General features: G+C 43.2%; 1 protein-coding gene across 1 annotated transcript; it reads right to left on the bottom strand.

Moving 5' to 3' along the window:
* Positions 1–5,560: 5,560 nt before the first annotated feature.
* mphosph6 (M-phase phosphoprotein 6) lies at positions 5,561–25,440 on the bottom strand. Its single transcript, XM_084335642.1, has 5 exons — positions 25,270–25,440; positions 24,082–24,194; positions 21,330–21,420; positions 12,728–12,831; positions 5,561–5,991 (listed from the first exon to the last, which is right to left on the bottom strand). The coding sequence occupies exons 1-5, from the start codon at positions 25,321–25,323 to the stop codon at positions 5,859–5,861; spliced, it is 495 nt and encodes a 164-aa protein (XP_084191768.1). The 5' UTR covers positions 25,324–25,440; the 3' UTR covers positions 5,561–5,858.
* Between the last annotated feature and the right edge of the window lie 1,106 nt (positions 25,441–26,546).

Raw genomic sequence — 26,546 nt, 5'->3', positions numbered from 1 at the left:
TGGGCTATAGGGGGGGTCTCTGTGTAAGGCTGGGAGATAGGGTCTCTGTGTCTGATGCCTGGGAGATAGGGTGTGTGGGGGGGGGGGGTCTGTGTCTGATGCCTGGGATATAGGGTGTGTGGGGGGGGGGTCTGTCTGATGCCTGGGATATAAGGTGTGGGGGTCTGATGCCTGGGAGATAGGGTGTGGGGGTCTGATGCCTGGGAGATAGGGTGTGGGGGTCTGATGCCTGGGAGATAGGGTGTGGGGGTCTGATGCCTGGGAGATAGGGTGTGGGGGTCTGATGCCTGGGAGATAGGGTGTGGGGGTCTGATGCCTGGGAGATAGGGTGTGGGGGTCTGATGCCTGGGAGATAGGGTGTGGGGGTCTGATGCCTGGGAGATAGGGTGTGGGGGTCTGATGCCTGGGAGATAGGGTGTGGGGGTCTGATGTCTGGGAGATAGGGGGGGGGGGGTCTGATGCCTGGGAGATAGGGTGTGGGGGTCTGATGTCTGGGAGATAGGGGGGGGGGTCTGTGTCTGATGCCTGGGAGATAGGGTGTGGGGGTCTGATGCCTGAGAGATAGGGTGTGGGGGGGTCTGTGTCTGATGCCTGGGAGATAGGGTGTGGGGGGGGGTCTGTGTCTGATGCCTGGGAGATAGGGTGTGGGGGGGGTCTGTGTCTGATGCCTGGGAGATAGGGTGTGGGGGGGGTCTGTGTCTGATGCCTGGGAGATAGGGTGTGGGGGGGGTCTGTGTCTGATGCCTGGGAGATAGGGTGTGGGGGTCTGATGCCTGGGAGATAGGGTGTGGGGGGGGGGGGTCTGTGTCTGATGCCTGGGAGATAGGGTGTGGGTGGGGGTCTCCGTTGGGGTGGATGCTTGGTCCCTTCGGTGCACGTTCTATGGCTTTCCTCTCATCAGTTAGACCGCCGGCACAGCGATACGACACAAACAAAGATTATTGGTTGATTTATAATCCCTTTGGGTGGGTGGGTTGGAGGGGGCGGGTATATATGTATTTATACATATGTACTGGTATGTGCATTTTCCTGATTCCAACTCAACAAATGTCTCTTCATCCTCTCCTTAAGAACACACGTTCCAACATGCCTGATGCCCGTCTGCTCCTACATGAAACACGATCCCCTTCGCTTCTTCCTCCGTCCAGTTGTTGCTCTGTGTAACATGAGATTCCAGACTCAACATTGTGCCAATATTCTGCATTGTAGTTTGAATGTAGTTTAACTACTTTTTTTTTTTAAGTAGTGGTAACTTGACAACTACTCATTTAAAGATTTAGTGGAACTTCTTTTCATGGTGAAGTAGCTAGTGGCTTTTGGCCCCCGACACAAGACGTTTTTGTTCTCGTCTTTTGTTCCACTCCGACGCAAACCAGGGGAGTCGGGTGGCGTTTCGGTCGCCTTCTTTTCCCGTGGGAAGGTGCGACAGGAACGTTTCCCTTCTCGACTCGCTGGCATCTCACCCAAGTTACCCTCCTTCTGGAGACGCTGAACGCCCATATCAAGCGACCTTAAAAAACAAAGTCACATATAATGTTCCTCTAATTAAGTCTTTGCCCACTTAAGTTAAGTTTATTTGGATCCCCATTAGCCACAGCAGTGCTGGGGCTATTCTTCCTGGGGTCCATAACACATAAAATACAGTTACAGACTTATACACTCACAACATTTACATGTCATACAGACAATTAAAACAATAAAAACCCTAATCAAATTCATAATACAATATAACAATATATACGCCTTAAGGCCTCTGCATGCTACAGCAAATTCAAAGCAACTTCGACACAACATCGACAAAGCAACGGTGTTGCAGACACTCTACCTTTATGCTTCTGCAAAATCAACGCGCAGCCTATGTAACATTGTACCCCGTATGTAGCTAGGTTCCCTAGATAGATGACGCTTCCCTTCTCAACCAACCCATTGATAAAAGCAGAAAAATAAGCATAATTTTTACTTCCGGGCGGGGGGTTTCAAAATAAAAGAGCGAGTCTAAAAGCACCGTAAATACGTTTATTTTTTACAATATCTAACGTTACACGAACCTAAACTAATCTAAAGTTAGTTTAGGTTCGTGTTAACGTTAGATTATGTACAAAATAAACGTATTTCCGGTGCTTTTAGTCGTCGCTCTTTTATTTTGAAATTCCCCGACCGGAAGTATTAGTGTCTGTTGCTAGCAGCTTAACCTTTGTCAGCCGGTTCTTTGCTTTTTAACGTAACTTCATTCGTTTCCAATGGAGAGGAGAGAAAGACCGGCTCACATGCAGCTCAAACTACCTATTGGAATAAATTAATTGATTGATGTTTAACTTGTCCCTGTGTGTGTCCAGTCATTTCGACTAGCAAACGTTGTATTTAACGTTAAAGTTACCTCAGGATACCATTGTATTTAGTTGGTTAGCTATGCAGCTAATGTGGATAGCATTTTGTATAGCACCAATGCTAGCTGGCTGGCTACAGGTTTATTTACTAAATTATGGAGGCTTTTTTATCGTCAAGGTAAGAGAGGATTTGTCATGATCAACTGAAGGCGTATGCTATGGAACAATATGTGCTTGGGTTTTCAGAAAAAGGCCAGCTATGTGACGCTAATTATTTAGCATCAACGCTGGCTGGCTACAACAATGGCGGATGGTATTCTCTGCGATACCTATATTATTCTATGACAGCCCCGCCCCCATTCGCTAACCAACCAATCACTGCTACGCAATATCAACGCAACGGTTGTTTAGGTTAGATTTTGGAGACATGTACGCAGATTCCTCGCAACACAGTCTACAAGACCCTAAACAACAACCGCGCTGAAATCGCGCTGATGTTGTGTTGAAGTTGCTTTGAAGTTGCTGTAGCATGTAGAGGCCTTTATGAATTCATAATACAATACAATAATACCTACTCATAATTAATTCATAATACAATACAGCATAATATACTATTTAGCTTTTACATACATTATCTATGTTCATATCAGCCAATTATACAATATTTTAATAATATATCCCTATCAGACACATATATTTTCATTTACGTACACACTATCTATTACTTAAAATGTACTTGTTGAGATGATCATCCGTCCCTTGGGGGTGACAGTGGCTCAGGAGGTAGAGCAGTCGTCTGGAAATCCTGAGGTTCCCAGGTTGGATTCCCGCTCCTCCCGGGCAACGTGTCGAAGTATCCTTGAGCAAGACACTTAACCCCTGATTGGTCCCGATGAGCAGGTCAACACCTTGCATGGTTGCCTCCGCCATCGGTGTGTGAATGGGTAAAATGTGAGGAACAAATTGTAAAGCGCTTTGGATAAAAGCGGCCATTTACCATTTATATGGTGTTTTGGCGTCAGATCTGGTGTGAAGCAAGAACACCAAAACATGAACTGCATTAAATAGCGCTTTTATCCAAAGCACTTTACAATTTCTGCCTCACATTCACACACCGACAGTGGGGGCAACCATGCAAGGTGCCGACCTGCTCATCGGGAGCAGTTATGGGTTAAGTGTCTTGCTCAAGGACACTTTGACACGCTGCCGGGAGGAGCGGTAATTTAACCGGGAACCTTCCGATTACCAGACGACAGCTCTACCTCCTGAGCCACTGTCGCCCCAGATCAATGAGTCAAGACCCATGACTGTCATTTTGTTGGCCTGCCGTCAAATTCGGGGCTCAAAGTGTACAGTTTCTCTGCCAATTGGCTATAAAATAAAATAAGACATTTGACCAAAAATACAATTAGATGGGCTATAAGGGATCCAATCTAGAGATGGGACCGAGGATCTGGCGCGGTGGTGTCAAGAGAACTGCCTCTCCCTGAACGTCAGCAAAACAAAAGACATGATTGTAGACTTTAGGAGGTCGGGGTCAGGGACTACAGCCCCCACAGCATCGACGGGGCACCGGTCGAGAGAGTGAACAGTTTTAAATACCTCGGAGTCCACATACCTCGGGCTTCACACACTCCAAGACATTTACAACAAGCGTTGCAGGGGCAAGGCTAAGAGAATAATCAAAGACTCTAGTCACCCAAACAACTGCCTCTTTGAACTGCTGCGGTCAGGCAAGCGATAGCGGAGTCTCATGGCCAGCACAGAGAGACTCAGAAGGAGCTTCTATCCCCAGGCCATCAGGATGCTCAATGACAATAACACTGTAATAAACCATCAAATACACTCACAGCACACACATCCACACTCACTTTAAATACAAAACTCACTGTAGCACCCACTTTATATTGATTGGTAAAGAGATTTGCACTACAATTCATACCTCATTGCATCTTACCCTAAGTTGTACCTGATCCCATTTCTGCATTGTACTGTATACTGTATTGTAACTCAGTTAAAAAAAATTCTACTCTGTATTGTATATATTGAACATTTTGTTTACGTACTTTTGACTTTCTATTTTATCTATTTTTATCTAGCACTCTCAGGAACATAACAGAAAAAAGCATTTCATATAAAAGTATTCTGTATTTTTGTATGACAACTAATAAAGAAACTTGAACTTGAAACAATAGTGGTATTGGTTTCCGAAATGCGGTAATTCACATATTGGATGTTGGCCTGACTTCCCCAATCCAGATTACATAGCAGGGCTCCAGATTGCGACCATCTTTTGAAATAGTGCTATGATAAATGACTACTATACTTATGGAAGCAAATGAGTGCCAGAGGTATTTGAATTTACTTCTGGCACTCATTTGCTTCCATATATACCCCCGTTTTTTTTTAAATCATGCTGTATATCATGTTCACTTCTTGATCGGGAGGGAGAGATGCGTGTTCGTTTAAATGCAGAGCCAGTGTGTGTGCGTTTGTGTCTCTCTCCAGTGTGTGCCCTTGCCTAGCTTGTAGTGGCATTTAAAACGTATCGTTTCTTTTTCAAAAGAAAATAAATATCAAAAATGCAAACCTCTTCGAATGGCTCATGGCTCAGCTGGAGAGCATTAAGCAGCACAATCATTGGACTTCTGGTCAAACATTTTCAAAATAAGGGTCCTCAAGTCAAAGTCTATTGTGAGCAAAAAAGTACAAGAGGTAGTATAGAGGTTTTATCTTTTTTTTTTTTAAAGCTTTTATACTGATTTAAGGTATCCAGATAGTAGGCCAAGTAGACTAATCCAGCTTTACTCAGCACTATGGAGGCCTATTACTACCAGGAGTAAGTGCATTTTCTGTATATATTTATTTGCTCTTTTAATAAGAACTGCAGAGTGTCTATTACAGCCTCATGTAACCTTACAGATGATAATAATGTATATTCTTTAACAATATAAATTATTAAATAGTTATTATTCAAGAAAAAGAGCTCCATTATCGGTAGATATACAAATGTAGGTATCGGTACAGAAACAAACTTGATTGGCGCTTCTCTAATCCAATCATAATGAGTAATAATGATGACACTGCAGATTGTGGTCTCGCCTGTCCGAGATGGAGTCAAAACAGAATGACAATGTGACGATTCTGATTCCGAGACGAGACATTGAAAATGTGGTGTCGAGACCGGTCTCAAGAGTTACACACACCGACACAGAAATCACACAAAGCACAAGTAAGAATACAATGGGCTATGCATTTAATGGAATTCTTATCCATGGTTCCATGCAGTGATTTAAAAAATAAATATGTCCATAACCCTCATTGCATCTCAAAGATACATCTTTAAAAAAACAAAAAAAGGATGTATAACATCCATTCAATCTTAAAATACTGTACATAGCAATTTATCACACCTATGAACGCGATCTATAGAAGTTTATGCAAACATGGCTGTAAAAAAGACAAAAACCTTTTCTTTCACGTGAATAGTTTTACCCCACAAGTGTAAAGTCTTAACACATCTTCTCGTGCCTAGTCCTGAGGTTTCAAAAAGACCCGTTTAGTTTCTGCAACGTTGCAGTTAACATCCTCGTCGTTGACCATAGTCTTCCTCTCTCGCTTCTTGGCAAACTTCTTCTTCATGCTCCCCACTAGACTCTCGTATCTGTGGAAGAGGTAATGCAGGTCACGTCAATGAAGAATGACTAAAAAAAAGGAACGCTACCCTATTTAAGATAATGTGTCATTCTGGTGCCCCGGGACAGTTCTGTCCTTATTTAACACTCACCGTATTATTTATCTTATCAAAAGTTTATATGACTTCCTTGAATCATCTGTGGAATATGTTTGTTAATTATATTTGCAAAAACAAACTAATCGAAATCCAATTCAAATTATTTATGTTCCAGGACCTCTTTCCTCCCTTGTGTTGACTTGGTGAGTGTATATTTTAAAAAAGGTGCCGAGAGTGGTATTTTCTTGTTAAAATAAGTGTTAAATAGCTATACATTCTGACAGCCATCACTGATTTAGATTGTCTGGTCAGTAACATGGGTCGGGTCTCCCAGACAGTCCCTCCGCTCTGCAGTAAACACAAAATACATTTTCTGGTATCACTTCCTACTTTACCCAATCAGGAGAGAGAACCCTAGATATTTTTACTTATTTATGTGTGGGGGACCCAGGCCTAGAACAGCACCCTGAGAGAGGGCACTGCGCTCCGAGAAGGAGGTTTGCCCCAAGAGGTTTGAAGGGTCAAAGTGGGTATCAAACAGGAAGGAAGACTGTCAGGTTTTAAACTGCGGATATCAAACAGGGAAGGTAAAGACGGTTTTAAACTGTTAAAACAGTCATCCAGAACTATTTCATTGCACTGCAGCATCATTTTACTCCTATTCTCTATTAGATTCTACCATTTTATTGCACTGCACTATTTTACTCTGTCTATTCTAATTTACTCTTTTTATTATAGTCTATTTTTAAAACTGCAATAGAATCAAACCATAAACAAGGTGGCCTATTGGAATGTTAGATCCTAATGTGAAAAACTGTGATTTTATATGTCTGCACTTTATGTGCTCATTTTATGCCCGTCTTTTTTCTGTTGTGAAGCTCTTTGAGCTGCAATTATTGTATGAAAGGTGCTAAAGTGTATTATTATTACAAAAAGTATTGCCAAGACAATTATTTCCTTCCATGTCTGGCTACCCCACACCCTAGAGAAAAAACATTTACAAACTGTGGGCAGTACATTAGGTAGACAGTGTTCCTAGCTCCAAAAGGTACCGCTAATCTATTAATTAAAAAGACAATTGATTGCTTGTGTACCACCCGGTGAAATTCCAAAGTTAAATCATTCAGTTTGTTCATCTGAAGTTATCCAACATACTGCAGGCCAAAGAGCAAGGAGTACCTACCTACGTCGATTTCCCCCAGCGCTTAAAGGAACACGCCAACATTTTGGGAAATTAGCTTATCGTCTTCTCCAGAGAGACAAGAAGATAGATACCAGTTTCCTCTCTGTGCGTTCAGTAGAAAGCTATCTGGCTGCAAGTTAGCCTAGCTTAGCACAATGAATGGAAGTGGACATGGCCGGTTAGCCTAGGCATTGTCTGACTAACATCCATCTTCTTGTCTCTCTCTGGAGAAGATGGTAGGCTAATTTCCCAAAATGTTGGCGTGTTCCTTTAAACAGGGTTCCTTTTTTCCAAGCACTATTTTTCATTTTAAAAGGATACACAATTCACTTTTAAATGCTGTTTTTATAGAAAAAATCAGATCCAATATTTATGGCTTAAAACCAATTTCCAACAATAAATTACACTTTAAATAAATAAAAAAAAAAAAAAAAAACGATTTTCCATCCCAGTGACATCACCGGTTGGAGGGTTCTCTCCCTGATTTCTAGCGTTAGGAGAGAGTGGCACGTGTTCACAAATATTACCTGCACTCTCCCGGGGCACACAAGAACAAATGTAAAGTCTTAAAATAGTGTTCCCCTGTACCTGCATGTACAGGCGTTTCTCTGTTATGGCGGCACAATAAACAACAGACCCGCCTCTTTCGAATACATGCAGGGTGTTCAAACCCGGCAAGCGAAAAGGACACCAGTGACCTCCAATTTATTTCGAGGCGACAGGTGAGCAACCGTGTCTTTGCAAGCAAATTATTTTGTGTGTGGACCCCAGGAAGACTAGCTGGTTGCTATGGCACCAGCTAATGGGGATCCCTAATAAAATCAAAATCAAGAGCTCATCAGTCAAATCACTGGACAATTTTGGAAAAGCCAGACAAAGACATCCATCATTTCACCAGTTATCCAATCGCACTCAGGCTTGCTGGTTTAAACGTGAATCTAAACGAATCCCCCATCCTGCGTGGCTCTCAGGTTTTCACTAGGTCCCCCTGTTTCGCATGCTTCACATCACAGCATCATCTATAGCTCTGGGACAAGTGGGTTATCATTAGTCAGGTGTGTACCGGTATATTCTTATAACTAGGGATGTCCGATATTATCGGCCGATATCGGCATTAAAATGTGATATCGGAAAATATCGGTATCCAAAAAAAATTTAAATAAAGAAATGTCCTTTTTTTTTTTTTTTTACATTTCTATATAAATTATGTCCGATATAATCGGCCTACCAATATTATCGGCTGATATCGGCAATGTGATATCGGTTGATATCGGTATCGGAAATTAAGAGTTGGACAATATCGGTATAGGTAAAAAAGCCAATATCGAGCATCCCTAGTTATAACCACAAAGTAAGACGGAGAAAATACTTAGCCTAACTATATAATTAGGGATGAGTCTGCAGCGCCAAGAAGCAGAGGACCTACTGTATGCAGTTTTCCACACAGAATGGGAAGAGGATTTATTTTTTTTACCCGTCATGTCAGCGGAAAATTGTATCCATCTCATCTGCGAATGTGCAGCGATAGTGAAGAAAGGGGGTTTGGAACAGCACTTCCTGAGCCGCAAGTCATGTGACCAGCCAACTGCAGCTCGATCACACTGCCTACTAGGGATGGGCATTTTAAAGAAAAATCCAGATCGATTGATCGCATGCTATACTCGAGTGATCTTGTATTACCCAAAAAGGGAAAAAAAAACTTAAAGAAATATATATATATTTGTTTTTGAAATTTGATTTATTATTTATTTGTTTTTTTACTTACTTTTGTTCATTCACGTATATGTTTAAGGAAACCAACAAACCGTTATAATCTTACACATACATGTGAAACAAATATGTAAAAAATAATTTAAGATAGATTTTTCTCATAGCTACGAGTAATCGATTCCTCACGCCCATCCCTACTGCCTACTTGCTCATATGTGTACATTCATAGTTAATTATATTGTTTACACTGCCTATACCCTTACCCTTCTACTGTACTATAATTGTATTGCCTGTATTACTTACTTCTACCATTAATGACCAATTACCATCCCCAGCCTCCCTGTTTAGTGAGCCACGTTCTACTGCAGCCTCCCTGTTTAGTGAGCCACGTTCTACTGCAGCCTCCCTGTTTAGTGAGCCACGTTCTACTGCAGCCTCCCTGTTTAGTGAGCCACGTTCTACTGCAGCCTCCCTGTTTAGTGAGCCACGTTCTACTGCAGCCTCCCTGTTTAGTGAGCCACGTTCTACTGCAGCCTCCCTGTTTAGTGAGCCACGTTCTACTGCAGCCTCCCTGTTTAGTGAGCCACGTTCTACTGCAGCCTCCCTGTTTAGTGAGCCACGTTCTACTGCAGCCTCCCTGTTTAGTGAGCCACGTTCTACTGCAGCCTCCCTGTTTAGTGAGCCACGTTCTACTGCAGCCTCCCTGTTTAGTGAGCCACGTTCTACTGCAGCCTCTCTGTTTAGTGAGCCACGTTCTACTGCAGCCTCCCTGTTTAGTGAGCCACGTTCTACTGCAGCCTCCCTGTTTAGTGAGCCACGTTCTACTGCAGCCTCCCTGTTTAGTGAGCCACGTTCTACTGCAGCCTGTTTAGTGAGCCACGTTCTACTGCAGCCTCCCTGTTTAGTGAGCCACGTTCTACTGCAGCCTCTGTTTAGTGAGCCACGTTCTACTGCAGCCTCCTGTTTAGTGAGCCACGTTCTACTGCAGCCTGTTTAGTGAGCCACGTTCTACTGCAGCCTCTCTGTTTAGTGAGCCACGTTCTACTGCAGCCTCTCTGTTTAGTGAGCCACGTTCTACTGCAGCCTCCCTGTTTAGTGAGCCACGTTCTACTGCAGTCTCCCTGTTTAGTGAGCCACGTTCTACTGCAGCCTCCCTGTTTAGTGAGCCACGTTCTACTGCAGCCTCCCTGTTTAGTGAGCCACGTTCTACTGCAGCCTCCCTGTTTAGTGAGCCACGTTCTACTGCAGCCTCCCTGTTTAGTGAGCCACGTTCTACTGCAGCCTCCCTGTTTAGTGAGCCACGTTCTACTGCAGCCTGCCTGTTTAGTGAGCCACGTTCTACTGCAGCCTCCCTGTTTAGTGAGCCACGTTCTACTGCAGCCTCCCTGTTTAGTGAGCCACGTTCTACTGCAGCCTGTTTAGTGAGCCACGTTCTACTGCAGCCTGTTTAGTGAGCCACGTTCTACTGCAGCCTCCCTGTTTAGTGAGCCACGTTCTACTGCAGCCTCCCCGTTTAGTGAGCCACGTTCTACTGCAGCCTCCCTGTTTAGTGAGCCACGTTCTACTGCAGCCTGCCTGTTTAGTGAGCCACGTTCTACTGCAGCCTCCCTGTTTAGTGAGCCACGTTCTACTGCAGCCTGCCTGTTTAGTGAGCCACGTTCTACTGCAGCCTCCCTGTTTAGTGAGTCACGTTCTACTGCAGCCTCCCTGTTTAGTGAGCCACGTTCTACTGCAGCCTCCCTGTTTAGTGAGCCACGTTCTACTGCAGCCTCCCTGTTTAGTGAGCCACGTTCTACTGCAGCCTCCCCGTTTAGTGAGCCACGTTCTACTGCAGCCTGTCTGTTTAGTGAGCCACGTTCTACTGCAGCCTCTGTCCTGTTTAGTGAGCCACGTTCTACTGCAGCCTCCTGTTTAGTGAGCCACGTTCTACTGCAGCCTCCCTGTTTAGTGAGCCACGTTCTACTGCAGCCTGCCTGTTTAGTGAGCCACGTTCTACTGCAGCCTCCCTGTTTAGTGAGCCACGTTCTACTGCAGCCTCCCTGTTTAGTGAGCCACGTTCTACTGCAGCCTCCCTGTTTAGTGAGCCACGTTCTACTGCAGCCTCCCCGTTTAGTGAGCCACGTTCTACTGCAGCCTGCCTGTTTAGTGAGCCACGTTCTACTGCAGCCTCCCTGTTTAGTGAGCCACGTTCTACTGCAGCCTCCCTGTTTAGTGAGCCACGTTCTACTGCAGCCTCCCTGTTTAGTGAGCCACGTTCTACTGCAGCCTCTGTTTAGTGAGCCACGTTCTACTGCAGCCTCCCTGTTTAGTGAGCCACGTTCTACTGCAGCCTCCCTGTTTAGTGAGCCACGTTCTACTGCAGCCTCCCTGTTTAGTGAGCCACGTTCTACTGCAGCCTCCCTGTTTAGTGAGCCACGTTCTACTGCAGCCTCTGTTTAGTGAGCCACGTTCTACTGCAGCCTCCCTGTTTAGTGAGCCACGTTCTACTGCAGCCTCCCTGTTTAGTGAGCCACGTTCTACTGCAGCCTCCCTGTTTAGTGAGCCACGTTCTACTGCAGCCTCCCTGTTTAGTGAGCCACGTTCTACTGCAGCCTCCCTGTTTAGTGAGCCACATCCAAGCACAAGATAAACAAGCGCTGTGCTTCAAGGTGTTGAACTTGAACGGCCAGAGGAGTTTGTTTTAAGCTAGGCTAGTAGTATTCTGTACGGACCGCTAGTCCGGCTTAAAACTGCGGGAGAGGTGTTCGTGGCCAACAGCTAGCTGGTCCGTATACGCTTCAATTGATTTGTGCTAAGCTAGGCTAGCTTGCAGCCTGATTGTGTGTCTGAACACACAAGAGAGGAAATTGGTATCCATCTTCTTGTCCGACTCTGGAGAAGACAAGTGCATTTCCCACAATGCTGGCGTGTTCCTTTGAAAGTGATGGGTGATTTTCAGTTTGTTTGCTTGGCTTGGCGATGGTAGATCTCTCCAGCCTAGGAGTAGATTGCCCACCCCTGCTCTGGACTAACTCCAAGCAGGAGAAATGTTAAGTGTCTAATCTGAGTGGACGTCATAGTGACCATAGATAAGATGTGCCACTCCCATCACAAACACCTCACACTTGCATAACACTGTCTTGTTTTTAACCAACCATTCACACGGTAATTAGTAAACGCAACTACTTAAAAATGTGCTGTAAGTATTTTTTTTTGTTTAAGTAAGTGGTCTACATGTAAAAAATAATAGCTCTACACTCCCGACAGCCATCACTGATAGTGTCTGGTCAGTAACATGGGTCTCCCAGTCCGTCCGCTCTGTCTGCAGTAAACAGAAAATACATTTTCTGGTATCCCGTTCCCACTTTATCCAATCAGGAGAGAACTCCACACTGCAAAAATTGTCTGACATAAATAAGAAATAAAAACTGGTTTCAAACAAATGTGTCCTTGAAACAAGTTAAATAATCTACCAGTGCAGTAAGCAAATTTGGCTTTGCAAGATTTCTTGAAGTAAGTAAAGATATCTATCTAGGGTCCCCTCTACCCGATTGGATAAAGTGGGAACGAGTAGAGGGAGACCCATGTTACTGACCAAACTATTTAGAGCTACTAAATAAATATTCTTAACTAAAAATATAATTTACAGCACCTTTAAAAACATTTCTAATGGGTCAGAGGAACCAACGTCTTATGACATTTGTCTGAATTGGTCTGTAATAAAAAATTAAATAAAAAAAAATTCTCATTGCGTCTTTCTCAAAACAACCCAGTCCCCTCGTTTTCCTCCCGTACCTTCTGGCCATCTCTTCATCGGTGACGTCCGTTTCCATCCTGGTGATCACCTCCTCCTCTTCCTCCTCGTTCTCATTCGGGGTATTCATCAAGATCATCAGCTTCTGTGGTGGATAAGACAAGTTATACAACGGCATGCAAATTTCTCGATTCTGATTGGCCATTTACACGTCTTTATTGGCAACAATCCACGGTCCTGGGCTCAGGACCCGCCCACAACCGAATCACATATCACTCCCCGGCTCACTCCGGGAGAAAACAAGATCGCGGACAACAAATGGATATGTTGATAGCACCATAACGACTAAATATGAAGCGATTCTGTCAAGGGGAATGTGTTAGTCCTTTAAACAATGTTGGATGATGTAATTGATGGGTCTTGAGTCAATCTAGAACAAAAGAAAAATCGCGGATTGATTGATTGATTAATTGATTGATTTAAATTTCTACTTCCTTCCCACTGACTGCAGCGTTCACTCTCACACTGTCCGACGCTGGCGTACCCACAAACACACACACACACACACTGTGACACACACTGTGACACACACACACACACACACACACACACACTCCTGTCTGCAACAGCGGGGGAGTCAGACAGAGAGAAGCAGCGCTGTTTTAAGTGAGCATGGTCTATTGAATTGATTGATTGGTTGATTGCTAATTTTATTACTGTACCCCTGGTTTCCAACTGGTTAAGTTTAGGCTAAAAGAAATAAATAAAAAAATAGGGCGAAGAAAAAGTTTTTTTCCTATAGGGCAAAGAAAACGTTTTAATTTGTTTTACCTACTTTATATAGAAGCATCTAAGAATGAAGTTCTATGGAAAGTAGGTCTGCATTCCCTTAACAATTGTGTGTATTGAGCCGTACTGTATTGTACCCATTCTGCATCTGGTAATAAAATTTTCAATCAATCATTCCAATAATACACAGTTGGATGTGTTAGTTGGTTGGATGCACTTCAAGCTGCTTCCACATGAGGCAACTTCTCTCAATCATTCCAATAATACACAGTTGGATGTGTTAGTTTGGTTGGATGCACTTCAAGCTGCTTCCACATGGAGGCAACTTGTCTTTTTTGTAGTTGTGGGAACTACTTTTTCTGGCGGATGGTTTTTTCAATAAATCTTCGATTAATGTGTGTTTATTGTATAGAAATAAGGTTGGATGAATCTGGCAGTTGTATAAAAGCTTTACACCACTTGTAGTCGTGATTTGTGACCAATAAACCATGCCTAGGGGGGTCTAACGACCCTCGGCTGCGCCTCGGGCCTAACGACCACCCATAGGCATGGTTTATTGGTCACAAACCACTCCTGCGCGTGATGTAATGCTTAAATAACTCCTTTATTGATCCCCTTGGGAAAATTCGGGCGTCAATGCCCCTTTTCCACTGCATGGTACCTACTCGACTCTACTCTGCATTTTCGGTTTTCTATTACCAAAGTACCTGGTACCGGGTACTTTTTTAGTCCCTGCTCTGTCGAGGTTCCAAGGGAGTAGAACTGGTACCAGAAAAGTCACGTGAAACACTGCAGACCACTGATTGGTCAGAAGAGAGACGCGTCACTCGTTGGAGCGTCTGAACAAAAACAGAAAGCCGCCATCTTTAATGGCTCGCGTAGGATTTCATTATGTTTGCAGCAGGAACAAGTGCAATAAACAAAAAAGGATACAGTCACTGTGTATTCTGCCTCATTTATTGATGAAACAAAACCGACAACACAATTTGCCACCGAGCGGAGAGTTTAGTCTCACAAAAAGATCGCTGATTAGTTAAGCTTGTTGTTAGGGTTAGGGACGTGAGTGGTAACGTTAAAGCTTGTTGTTAGCCTAATGCTAACATTAACGTTAGCAGATAGACACGAGAGCCTAGGTAACGTTAAAGCTTGTAGAATAGACACAATGAGGGGTAACGTTAGCATTAGCAGAATAGACACGAGAGTCTGGTTAATGTTGTTATTGATCGATTGAAAACTGTTTTACTCTGGCTTGCCAAGCCCTCATGGACATAGCTATGCTGGAGCTCTGGGGCGGCTACGTGGCGCAGTGGGCAAGGCGCTCGCAACGAATGCTGGAGACTAGGCTCGAACAGGATGCCTCCTGTTCGAGCCCCGCTCTCCACATTGCTTTCAGTTTAGCTGGTCGTCCACAGTAATACACATTGGCCGTATTACGGGGAGGGAAACTGAAGGGTGGGGATTGGGCGTTGTGGACAGCGACTCCTACAGGTCGGTTGGTGCGCCTGCGCAGTAGAATCAAGAAGCGACGGGGGCGGGGCCCCTCCAAAGCCCAGACCCCCGACGCTGAAAGATCGAGCCGCGCAGGTGAAAAGATGCGACGGCTGTTACCTCGAGTATCGGAGGGGACTTGTGCTATGTATGACTTAGTCCACATTGCAGCCGGCTTGTGGGAGGCAAGAAACAACGTTCAAAGACAGGGGAGGGTTGAATTGGACGATATGAAAATTGGGAGGGGAGAAAAATAGAAAATGGGAGAAAAAGTAGATAAAAAAAAAAGCTATGCTGGAGCTCTCGTGCTGTACACCAGCGGCCCGCCTCCGCACACGGAGACAAACTGAGTACTTAGCACCTGCAGTGGAAAAGGAACAAAGTACCAGGTACCTAAAGCGGGTAGAGTAGAGTAGGTACCATGCAATGGAAAAGAGGCAGCAGCATGGGGGAGGGGGGGGGCACAGGTATGGGCAGGGTAATAGTAGAAAGACATAAATATAGGCAATAAAATGTTATCTGAATACAAAACAAAACGACGAAGCCAGGGAATACAGTATATCCACGTACAACGCGGCAGGGTGGTTAAAGACGGCATACTCTATAACCTGAAGGTCAAAGGTTTGATCCCGCATGCTCCGTTCCCTCGGATTAAACGTGTACATGTATGCGTGTGTCAAGAGGGATATGCACAGTAGTAAATCCCTAATTACACTAATCCCCAATTATATGCAAATAAGCGATAAGAGTGCTCTAAATCCCAAAAGTGTGTGTGGGGTGGTGGGGGGAGGGGGTCCTTCAGCTAAATGAGAAATTGTTTAATGTCATTCTTATTTCACTCACTAGAAGTTAGCCCGATGAGAATGTAAGCCTTTCACTTAGATTTTGGAGCAAAGACCAAGAATCAACCACACAGTGGATTGAGGCCTTTTACTGAATGTTTGTGTAGTTCTTCCTTCCAACATGGCTGACTGTAACCATTGGTTAACCACTTTCAATAGGAAATGCCAAAGTGGTAGAGCAGGTAAAACACTGGAAAAGCATGTTACTGTTCTACTGTGACTGGTTTACAAGATCCAGTAATACGACACCAAATGGTTGTGTTTTTTGTGTGTTTCTCATGTATCAACCAGTATCAAATAATTGTAATAGGCCCTAATCATTTGGCATAAGATATTGATGGCTAGTGCATTTGTTTGGCTATTGTGTCACAAAGTAAATAAACCCCCTTTGAAATGGTGACCGCCGTGTCATTTATGTTTAAAGTGGACCTTTCTTTATTTGTACGTCAGCTCTTTGACTGCGAGAGTGGAGTGGACTCAACCTTGATGACTCGGACTCGACTACAACACTGGTATCAACACATAGCAGCCATTGTTTTGCACATAGCAATCGTGGTCTCTCTCTACCATTGCCATGCATGTACATTGTATATTACTATTGCACTTTACGGTTACATTTGCACTCTGGTTGGATGCCAAACTTTCTTTTCGTTGTACTGTACTTGTGCTGTATAATGACAATACGTTTTAATCTAATCTATAAAGCAATGGTTGCCATGTTACAGGCAGCCATGTTGGAAAACAGAACTACACAAACTCTTGAAACCATCGTTACCCATTTGTCTCGGCACTCGCGTCCCCCACGCGTGAATACTTTCCCCAAGGCAGTTGTCGTTCCGCGTTCGGTTTGCGCGCCCTGATTGGCCTCTCAGCGCCCAATTGCGTTAGCCCTACTATCGCCTAACTACTCGCTCAATATACTACTGAGCCCACATATCCGAGGACTTGACATGGACCACACACATTGACAGTGTTGTGAAGAAGGCACGACAACGCCTCTACTTCCTCAGGCGCCTAAGGAAGTTCCAAGTCAGTCAGAAGATCCTTAAGAACTTCTACTCATGTACAATAGAGAGCATCCTGACTGGCAACATCACCTCCTGGTTTTGGAATAGCACTGCACAAGACCGAAGCAGACTACAAAGAGTGACACGTTCAGCCGAACGCACAATTGGACGGGGGCTCCCCACCCTCCAGAACATTTACAACAAGCGGTGCAGGGGCAAGGCTAAGAGAATCATTAAGGACTCCAGCCACCCGAACAACTGCCTCTTTCAACTGCTGCGGTCAGGCAAGCGATACCGGAGTCTCAAGGCGAGCACAGAAAGACTCAGAAGAAGCTTCTATCCCCAGGCCATCAGGCTGCTCAACGAACACTACACAACAACCATCAAATGCACATAGCACACACTCACTTTAAACAAACACACTGCAGCACACACTCTCCCCCCCTTATATTTATTGATAAAGGATTTGCACTACAACTCGTACACCTTACTGTAAATTGTACCTCATCCCATTTCTGCTTTGCACTATATAGTATATTAGTACACTGCATAGTATATTGTATATTATATGGTAACTCAGTTACGTCTATTCTGCATCGAACATTGTACATATGTCTATACTGAACACTGTGACCTCATTTTCTACTTCTAATTTACATGCTCCACTTGCACAACCTGAAAGTAGGCACTTCCGGCTGACTTCCGGTTGCCAATGGTACTTCCTGTCCCATCCAAATACATTGGTTTTAGCTACTCTTCTCCCCTTATTTAAACAACTTTGTCGTCACAGAGAGGCAATGAAACGTTTGTATTATTATAGTATAGAATGTATTTAATAAGCAAACGTTTGTCAGCAGGGTTTTTGGGCTGTATTTCATGTAAAAACGTTTACTGTTAGTTTCCTTGCTCAGCCAGCATTAGCCTTCATTAGCTAACAGAAGCTAGTGGTTAAACAGGCCGGATTAGCTTTGAGCTAACTATCTTTCCCGACCCATGTATTCATTCCATTCTAAACATAACGTTAGTTTACAAAACATGACCCGTCTATATAACGTTGAGGAACAAATTATATAGACGGGTAATGTTTTGAACAACTAACGCTATAAGGTGGCAAGAAATGCACTATAAACAATACTTTGCGGCGTCGTTTCTTGAGGCTAATGATGGCTAACAGAAGCTAGCGCAAGAAACGACGCCGCAAAGTATTGTTTATAGTGCATTTCTTGCCACCTTATAGCATTTGTACATTTGTATGACAGTCTATAATGCTCCCGTGAGGTTTTTCCGGACGTTTTGGTAATGATTTTCACTATAAAATCATATTTCCAAATGACAGGAAGTTGATAAACTGGCCGGAATAGCTTTGAGCTAACGATCTTTGCCGATGCATTCCATTCTAAACGTAACGTTAGTTGTTCAAAACATTACCCGTCTATATAATTTGTTCCTCAACGTTATATAGACGGGTCATGTTTTGTAAACTAACGTTATGTTTAGAATGGAATGAATACATGGGTCGGGAAAGATAGTTAGCTCAAAGCTAATCCGGAAGGGCAGCTAACAGTAGCTACTGTCTAACTGTGATGCATTTTCTGTTTGCAGTCCAATGTTCACCAAAACACACCCACACACGTTATAATTTGTTCCTCAACGTTATATAGACAGGTCATGTTTTGTAAACTAACGTTATGTTTAGAATGGAATTAATACATGGGTCGGGAAAGATAGTTAGCTCAAAGGTAATCCGGAAGGGCAGCTAACAGTAGCTACTGTCTAACTGTGATGCATTTTCTGTTTGCAGTCCAATGTTCACCAAAACACACACCCACGCACTTATAATTTGTTCCTCAACGTTATATAGACGGGTCATGTTTTGTAAACTAACGTTATGTTTAGAATGGAATGAATACATGGGTCGGGAAAGATAGTTAGCTCAAAGCTAATCCGGCCTGTTTAACCACTAGCTTCTGTTAGCTAATGAAGGCTAATGCTGGCTGAGCAAGGAAACTAACAGTAAACGTTTTTACATGAAATACAGCCCAAAAACCCTGCTGACAAACGTTTGCTTATTAAATACATTCTATACTATAATAATACAAACGTTTCATTGCCTCTCTGTGACGACAAAGTTGTTTAAATAAGGGGAGAAAAGTAGCTAAAACCAATGTATTTGGATGGGACAGGAAGTACCATTGGCAACCGGAAGTCAGCCGGAAGTGCCTACTTTCAGGTTGTGCAAGTGGAGAATACTATGTTATTTGATACTTATCTTGTCTAGCACAGTCTCTGGAGCGTAACAGTAAGAAGCATTTTGTATAAAAGTATTCTGTACTTCTGTATGACAACTATTAAAGAAACTTGAACTTGAACTCAACCGCCTGCTCTCCCCAATTGTCACCCCTCACCCTTCAGATGCCACCGACCTCCCCTCAAAATGCCAGGACTTCTTTCAGGGAAAAGTGGATTCCATCTACCACCATCTCTCAATCCCTGCCCCCCCCCCATTCCACTCACAATCCAATGTGTGATGGGGTGATAGCCGCTGTTCTTAAGCCGCCTCAGTGCTCCCTCTCCTCCTTTGCACCAGTCGACGCTCTCCAGGTGGCTAAGCTGGTCACCAAGGCCAAGGCCTCCACCTGCTCCCTTGACCCCTTACCCACAGTCCTGGTCACAGCTGGCCTACCTGCCATGTGCCCTACCATCGTGGGAATAATTAATTCCTCCCTGGAATCGGGCAGGGTACCCTCCAGCTTCAAGACAGCATCAGTCACGCCCATCCTGAAGAAGCCTGGTCTGGACCCAGATGACCATGGGAATTACCGGCCGATCTCCAACCTTCCTTTCCTGAGCAAGATCCTGGAAAGAGCAGTGGCCGCCCAACTGCACCAACACCTGTCCAACCATGAGCTCCATGAACCCTTTCAATCTGGCTTCAGGAAACACCACATCACCGAGACTGCCCTCACCAACGACCTCCTCATTGCCTCCGACTCCGGTCACATCAGCCTCCTCATCCTCCTGGATCTATCTGCAGCCTTTGACACGGTCTCCCATTCCATTCTCCTCAACCGCCTCTCTGACCACCTGGGTGTTACGGGGACCGCTCTCACCTGGTTCGAGTCCTACCTCACTGACCAAAAACAGTTCATCTCCATCTGCAACTCCACCTCTGCCCCAGTCAACCAAGGTGTGCCGCAGGGCTCCGTGCTTGGTCCACTCCTCTTCACAATCTACATGCTCCCCCTTGGTCACATCATCCGGAAACATGGTCTCAATTTCCACTCTTACGCTGATGACACTCAGCTCTACATCAGCACCTCACCCTCCACTCCTCTCCCCCCACAGCACCTCGTCAACTGTCTCCTTGACATCAAGGCCTGGATGTCATCCAATTTCCTGAAGCTAAATAGCAAGAAGACTGAGCTCATGGTTGTGGCCAAGCAGTCACTGCTGCGGAAGGTTGGTTCTTTCCTTTTGATTATTATTTTGTTGTTATGTTGTTCCCTTCCCTTAGCTGTTAAGCGCCTTGGGTCTCCTGAAAGGCGCTATATAAATTTAAGATAAGATATTAAATCACAAAGGTCGTCTCAGGTGTGAAAAACTTACAGAGGGTATCTGCAGGTTTCAACGAGTTAAATTTAAGACGTTTCAAGAGCTAGCCAAAACAAATTCCAAGAAAAACACATAAGACACTGAACTGGCAGCTGCACTTGAGCGGCAATTGAAATTCTTGCGTGTTCCATACAAGCTCCAAGCGTGCGTTAGCCCCGCAAAACACAACAACTTGAAATACAAAAACATTTAGTGGTGGGACTCGATGAAATTTTTTTATCGAATTAATTCGAGACTTTATAGTTAATTAATCGGAGTTAATCACATTTTAATCGCATATCAATATTTGATGCGAAAAGCAAACATTTTCAATTCAAATGAATTTTGGTATACGAGTGAATCAATGAATATACATACGTTTAAGCAGCAAAATCCTGTATTGGCTACTACACAGACCAACGCAATTTTTAACAAAGTGCAGACATTTTAGGAATAATATATATAGGTATACCGCAAAGGACCTTTTGTAAACTCAAGCACTTTCGAGGTAAAAGTAAAACGCAGTACTTCCAAGTACATTCCAGAACAGTTGACCTTTGGAAAAAAAAAACTCTTGATTTTTTTTTTATGAACAAACCAGACTAAGAAAAAAAGGTTTTTCGTGATTTATTATACTTTATACTTATAGCACATGCATGAATCTGGTCTCCTCTGAAAGGTAACATTCTTACACAATAAAGAAAATGCGATTAAATGCATCAATATTTTTTACTTTTAATTCTTTCTGTAGTTAATTAATCGAAATTAATGCATCCCAGCCTTATTTCATCTCCCGACAGCCAGGCTGCCCCCCAAGAAATGTATGATTTGAAATCGGAATTATAGATTTTTTAATACCTTTTAAGGCCTTTTTAATACCCCACAGATACCCTGAAATAGTTGAGAGATGATAAAGTAATGCAGACCTCAACTTCAGGGTTGAAACCCTTGAACGACATCCGGCCATACTTGAGGTCTTCACACGGAACAAAACTCATTTCTTCTATGATGACGTTCCTGGCAAATGAGAAAAAGGGGGAGTGTAAGTCATACGTATACAGGACAGAACTTTTAAAAAAGGTGACATGTCAATCAATCCAGATTCTCATTTCACACTGCTCTCGAGGGCTCCACAAGGTCTCTTCCTGCCCTTTAGGGTATGACCAATGTGAAAATATATACATCATATGGATATATCTGATATTTACAGATACAATAAGATGTGGTCTGTAAAAAAGAAAAAGTTACTATGGTAATCCAATTTTGTACATAGTGAAAGTGCTAAGAAAACACTGTAAAATGGGAAAGAATCTGTCTTTATTTCCGTTATCCATTTTCATGCTGTTGTGCACATACCCAAACAAATCCAGGAGGCAAGGCTCTCCACGAAAGCCTGCACAGCTAGAGAATACATCCTTGGTTGTTCACATCTGCCCTTTTGTGTTAGTCAGATTGGTGCCAATAAGAATAAAAAGAAAATAACTATGTTCGCTGATGAATACCTGCTCATCAGACTGAGATAATAGCTAAAAACCACTGATATGGTCACCGATAATCGCATGCATCCCTAATGATGATTGATTATTATGAAACTGAGATGCAACACTGCTGCATAGAGTCCTTTTGTTCTACACAGGGTGCACGTGTAGAAACTGTTCATACACTTTCCTACACTGTTCACCTGATTTGGATGTAAATACCCTCAAATTAAAACGGAAAGTCTGCACTTAAAGCACACCGACACAAATCCATTGTGGTGGTGTGGGTGTACAGAGCCAAGATTGTGAAAATTGTGTCAATGTCCAAATATTTAAGGACCCGACAGTACAGTGGATTGAAGTGTACAGTTGTATTATCTAGGTAATATAGAAAATTGGATCGGGACTCGATATCGGCAGATACTCAATATTAAATGACTGATCGGGGGCAAAAAAGATAGGGACATCCCTAAAAACAACCTCTGCATTTAGATTCTGATGGCAAAATCCATAATCAAATCCTTAATGTTGTTATTTATAGCAAACTATATGCAACCCAATGCAGTCGCGGGTAGTTTGATATTTCACTGCATAACGTCAACGTTAATATTTCCTCTCATAGTCACTTCAGAAACAGGTAATTTCCAAATAGACTTTTATATGCCTATACTAGTGTTGTCACGATACTGGAATTTCGAACTTCGATACGATACCTTGAAGAGTATCGATATCATTTTCAATACCACAGGGAAAAGGGTTCAATCTTAAAATGTTTTTTTTTTTTATATAAATTTTGCTTTTGTTGCCGGTTGATTCTCCTCAGCTTCTCTGGTACTATAAGAGAAGATAAATATAACACTTTTAAAACCCTTTGTTTATCTTTAGATCACACATTTAAAAATAACTGTTCATCTCACTTCAATCATTTTTATTGCAGAACATGGCATTTTCTCAAGCAGACAGATGTCAACACTGTAATCTGTGTTGCATGTACCTGACAAACTGAACTGTTTGTATTACAGTCATATTCCAACTCAACTGAATGCACATGTGTGTGTGTGGACTACTGTACTATTGCAGGTATTGAAATGAACAATGAAACTTCCTTATACAAAAACAAAAAACTTTTTTTTAATGAATAATTAAATATCGATATTGCAACCGTTATATTGAAACCGTTTTAAATATTCAGAATCGATCAATTCGATATGTATCGATGTTTCGATATTTTTGACAACACTAGCCTATACGAGTCTCCTGAACCCGGAGAGACCAGTCCCAGCGCGTCTCTCCGTGTTCAGGAGACTCAGGCGTATGAAAGTCTATTGGATCATGTCTCCAGCACGCCGTCATCATTGGTTTATATTGGGAAATGCCTTTGACAATAAATGCAATGATGATACTTGTTTCAAATGTTATTCTAAGGCTGTGTGAGAATACTGGGCAGTTTTAGTGCAGGGTATGGAACTGGGTAGTTTACAGTATTGTGGTAAAATGTACAATAAAGGACTAATCGCCGTCGACTAAAGACGCACTTCTTCAACCATTATCTGAAATAATAATAAAAAAATAATAATAAAAAAACTCTAACCCTAACTAACCGTACTGTCATGCACTTGTCCTAATATACTAACCTACACTGTAGCACTCAACACTTTGATGAACATGGTTACTCAGCTGATAAGAGTTGTGCCCTTCCTGATGACTTGTCGTACAGAACTTGTAAGTCGCTTTGGATAAAAGCGTCAGCTAAATGACTAAATGTAAATGTAATTTGGCCTGATGCAGAGCAGGCTGTGGTATTATTATCCATGGTTTGGTTTCCGTTAGGAAGAGTAGCAGCAGTCATCAATGTGAGTTTATTAAGCTGATGATGCGAGTCTTTAGTATCACTTGCCAAATTCCACTTTTATATGACATGGGAGCCAAGATAGTATGGTAGCCCTCGTAGCATCTGTTAATATATTTATAGAGAGCAGCAGCCTGTGCATAAAGACAACGAGTCAACCAACCACCAGAGCTCATAGTAGTACAAGTCAATCTGGGAGTTCTTTTGAGGCGAGTCATATTCCGAATTTAGGGTCCCCCCCCACTTGACAAATCCCACTTTAACCCCTGATCACACTGTCCATTTACACAGGAATAGCTTATGATGACACATTGCTGATCATGTTACATGGATAGCGTGAAAGTAACGTACTCTTTGGCTTTGAGCTCCGGGAGGTCTAAATACCAGTGTTCATCACTTATTATTTTCCTCTCCTCTTCTTCCAGCTGCTTCTTGGTGTCCGCATCCAGACCTCTCTGCATGAACTGTAGGAATACCAACAAGTTAGTCTCACTAACATCATGTTAGTCCCCCTCCCCACCACACCCCACCTCCAATGTACAGTCCCCCCCCCCACATACCCAAGTCCCCCCCACCCAACCTCCTCCAATGTAGTTTCTTCGTCAAATGTATATACTCTCTTTTTTTAGAATCTGTTTGTATCACAAACAGTGCTGTATTTGTAAATCTGGTATGTCATACATGTATAGACGTAGCAGTACTGTCAGTCTATCTGTATGTCATGTATGTAAGTCCCCCCCCCCCCACCTCCAATGTACAGCCCTCACCCAACCCACCCAACCCACCCAACCCACCCAACCCCATCCCACCCACCCAACCTCCTCCAATGTACAGTTTCTACGGCAAATGTATATACACTCTTTTTCTGGACACTTTTGTATCACAAACAGTACTGTATTTGCAAATCTGATATGTCATAAATGTATAGATGTAGCAGACAGTACTGTCTATCTGTATGTCATGTATGTCATATCTGTTATGATGAATTGAAAATGGGGGACCCTGATGTAAACAAGACGAAAGTCTTTCTCTGGTCTGCATCCCCTTAACAATTGTTTGTATTGAGCTGTACTGTACTGTCTGTACCCATTCTGCAATCTGTTAATAAACTTTTCAATCAATCAATCAATGTCATGTTTTGATGAATTGAAAATGGGAGACTTGATTGATTGAATTGATTGACCCTGATGTAAACAAGACATTTACATTTAGTCATTTAGCTGACGCTTTTATCCAAAGCGACTTACAAGTTCTGTACAACAAGACAGCAAGAAGGGTACAACTCTATCAGCTGAGTAACAATGTTCATCAAAGTGTTGCGTGTTACAGTGTAGGTTAGTTTATTAGGACAAGACGAAAGTCTTTCTCTGGTCTGCATCCCCTTAACAATTGTGTGTATTGAGCCGTACTGTATTGTACCAATTCTGCAATCTGTTAATACAATTTTCAATCAATCAATCAATCAATCAAACAAGCTCAAGGGGTTAGCCAGCCAACTACAGTAGCTAGATGCACACCGTTGACAACAACATTGCTTACCTTCATGCGTAAGAGGTTTTTGGAGAGTTTCGCAGCATCATTCCGATTCGCCATTGCTGTCTGGGGTACAGTATACGCCACAGGTATAAACGACAGGAGACTGTAATGTGTTGTTGTTTAGTCAGAGATGCTCTGGTTTAGCTGCCACGCGTTATTTGATGGCATGCAGCCGCTGTTAGATCTCAGAGCGAAGCAATCGAACACCGAGAGAACTGCGCGGATGACGACGTGCGTCTGCGCAGTCCGACTAATCGGATCATCGTGATTGATTGATTGATTGATTGAAAACTTTATTAAAATATTGCAGAATGGGTACAGACTACAGTACAGTACAGCTCAATACATACAATTGTTAAGGGGATGCAGACCAGAGAAAGACTTTCGTCTTGTTTACATCAGGGTCCCCCATTTTCAATTCATCATAACATAATGACATACAGATAGACAGTACTGCTACATCTATACATTATGACATACCAGATTTGCAAATACAGTACTGTTTGTGATACAAAAAGAGTCCAGAAAAGAGAGTATATACATTTGATGTAGAAACTGTACATTGGAGGAGGTTGGGTAGGTGGGGTGGGATTGGGTGGGGGGGGGGGGGGGGGGGGGTGGGGGGGGGGTTGGGTAGGAGGGGTGGGTGGGTGACACTGTACAACTGTACACGCAAAACTGTACATTGGAATATTGACAAAACCATACTTGGTCATTTACTGTACATTGGAGGGGGTTGGGTTAGGACATTTACGTGGGCCAGTTTCGAATTGCAGTCTCCCGTAGGTGTTCTTTGAGAGTTGTTTTGAAAGTGGGTAGTGATTCACATTCCTTTACAGCTTTATTGGGCGTTCCACATTGATGTGGCATAATTGCGAAACGTGTTTAGTCCCTTGTTCGAGCCGAATCTGGGTTTAACATGATGTCAATGTGCCCACTCCAGCACCCACTGCACACCTGACTGCTCTGGAAGGGGATCCCATTTTAAATTGCCTGTTGCACAGCGGTTATTTCTTAAACTTAAACACTTATCGTTCCAAAAAGAAGCTCGAGAGTTGACACACTCGCGGCCAAAGACTTTTTAGACTTTTTTTTTTTTAAACTCTTAAACCGCTGGACTTGATCCATCATTCTACTACCCTCAGATTGATTACTGGTGACCCACCACTGTGTCCTTTATGAAAAGCCCTTATTGGTAAACTTCCCCTTCACATCATCACAACAATGTTGGAATGGAATGTTGGAACCTATATTCTACACGTTCAAATGACTGGTTCCTC

Source organism: Notolepis coatsorum (genome assembly GCF_963971535.1).
Source record: "Notolepis coatsorum genome assembly, chromosome: 18".
NCBI lineage: Eukaryota > Metazoa > Chordata > Actinopteri > Aulopiformes > Paralepididae > Notolepis > Notolepis coatsorum.
Note: the sequence above shows the minus strand (reverse complement) of the source record. Positions and strands in the feature narration are given on the sequence as shown.

What these genes read in the sequence shown, in the direction of transcription:
- mphosph6 (XM_084335642.1), bottom strand. Translation starts at nt 25,323, where the DNA reads ATGGCGAATCGGAATGATGCTGCGAAACTCTCCAAAAACCTCTTACGC. An exon ending in AAAACCTCTTACGCATGAAG is followed by an intron (nt 24,195 to 25,269) that starts GTAAGCAATGTT and finishes GTATTCCTACAG; the next exon opens with TTCATGCAGAGAGGTCTGGA. An exon ending in GTTTCAACCCTGAAGTTGAG is followed by an intron (nt 12,832 to 21,329) that starts GTCTGCATTACT and finishes TATCCACCACAG; the next exon opens with AAGCTGATGATCTTGATGAA.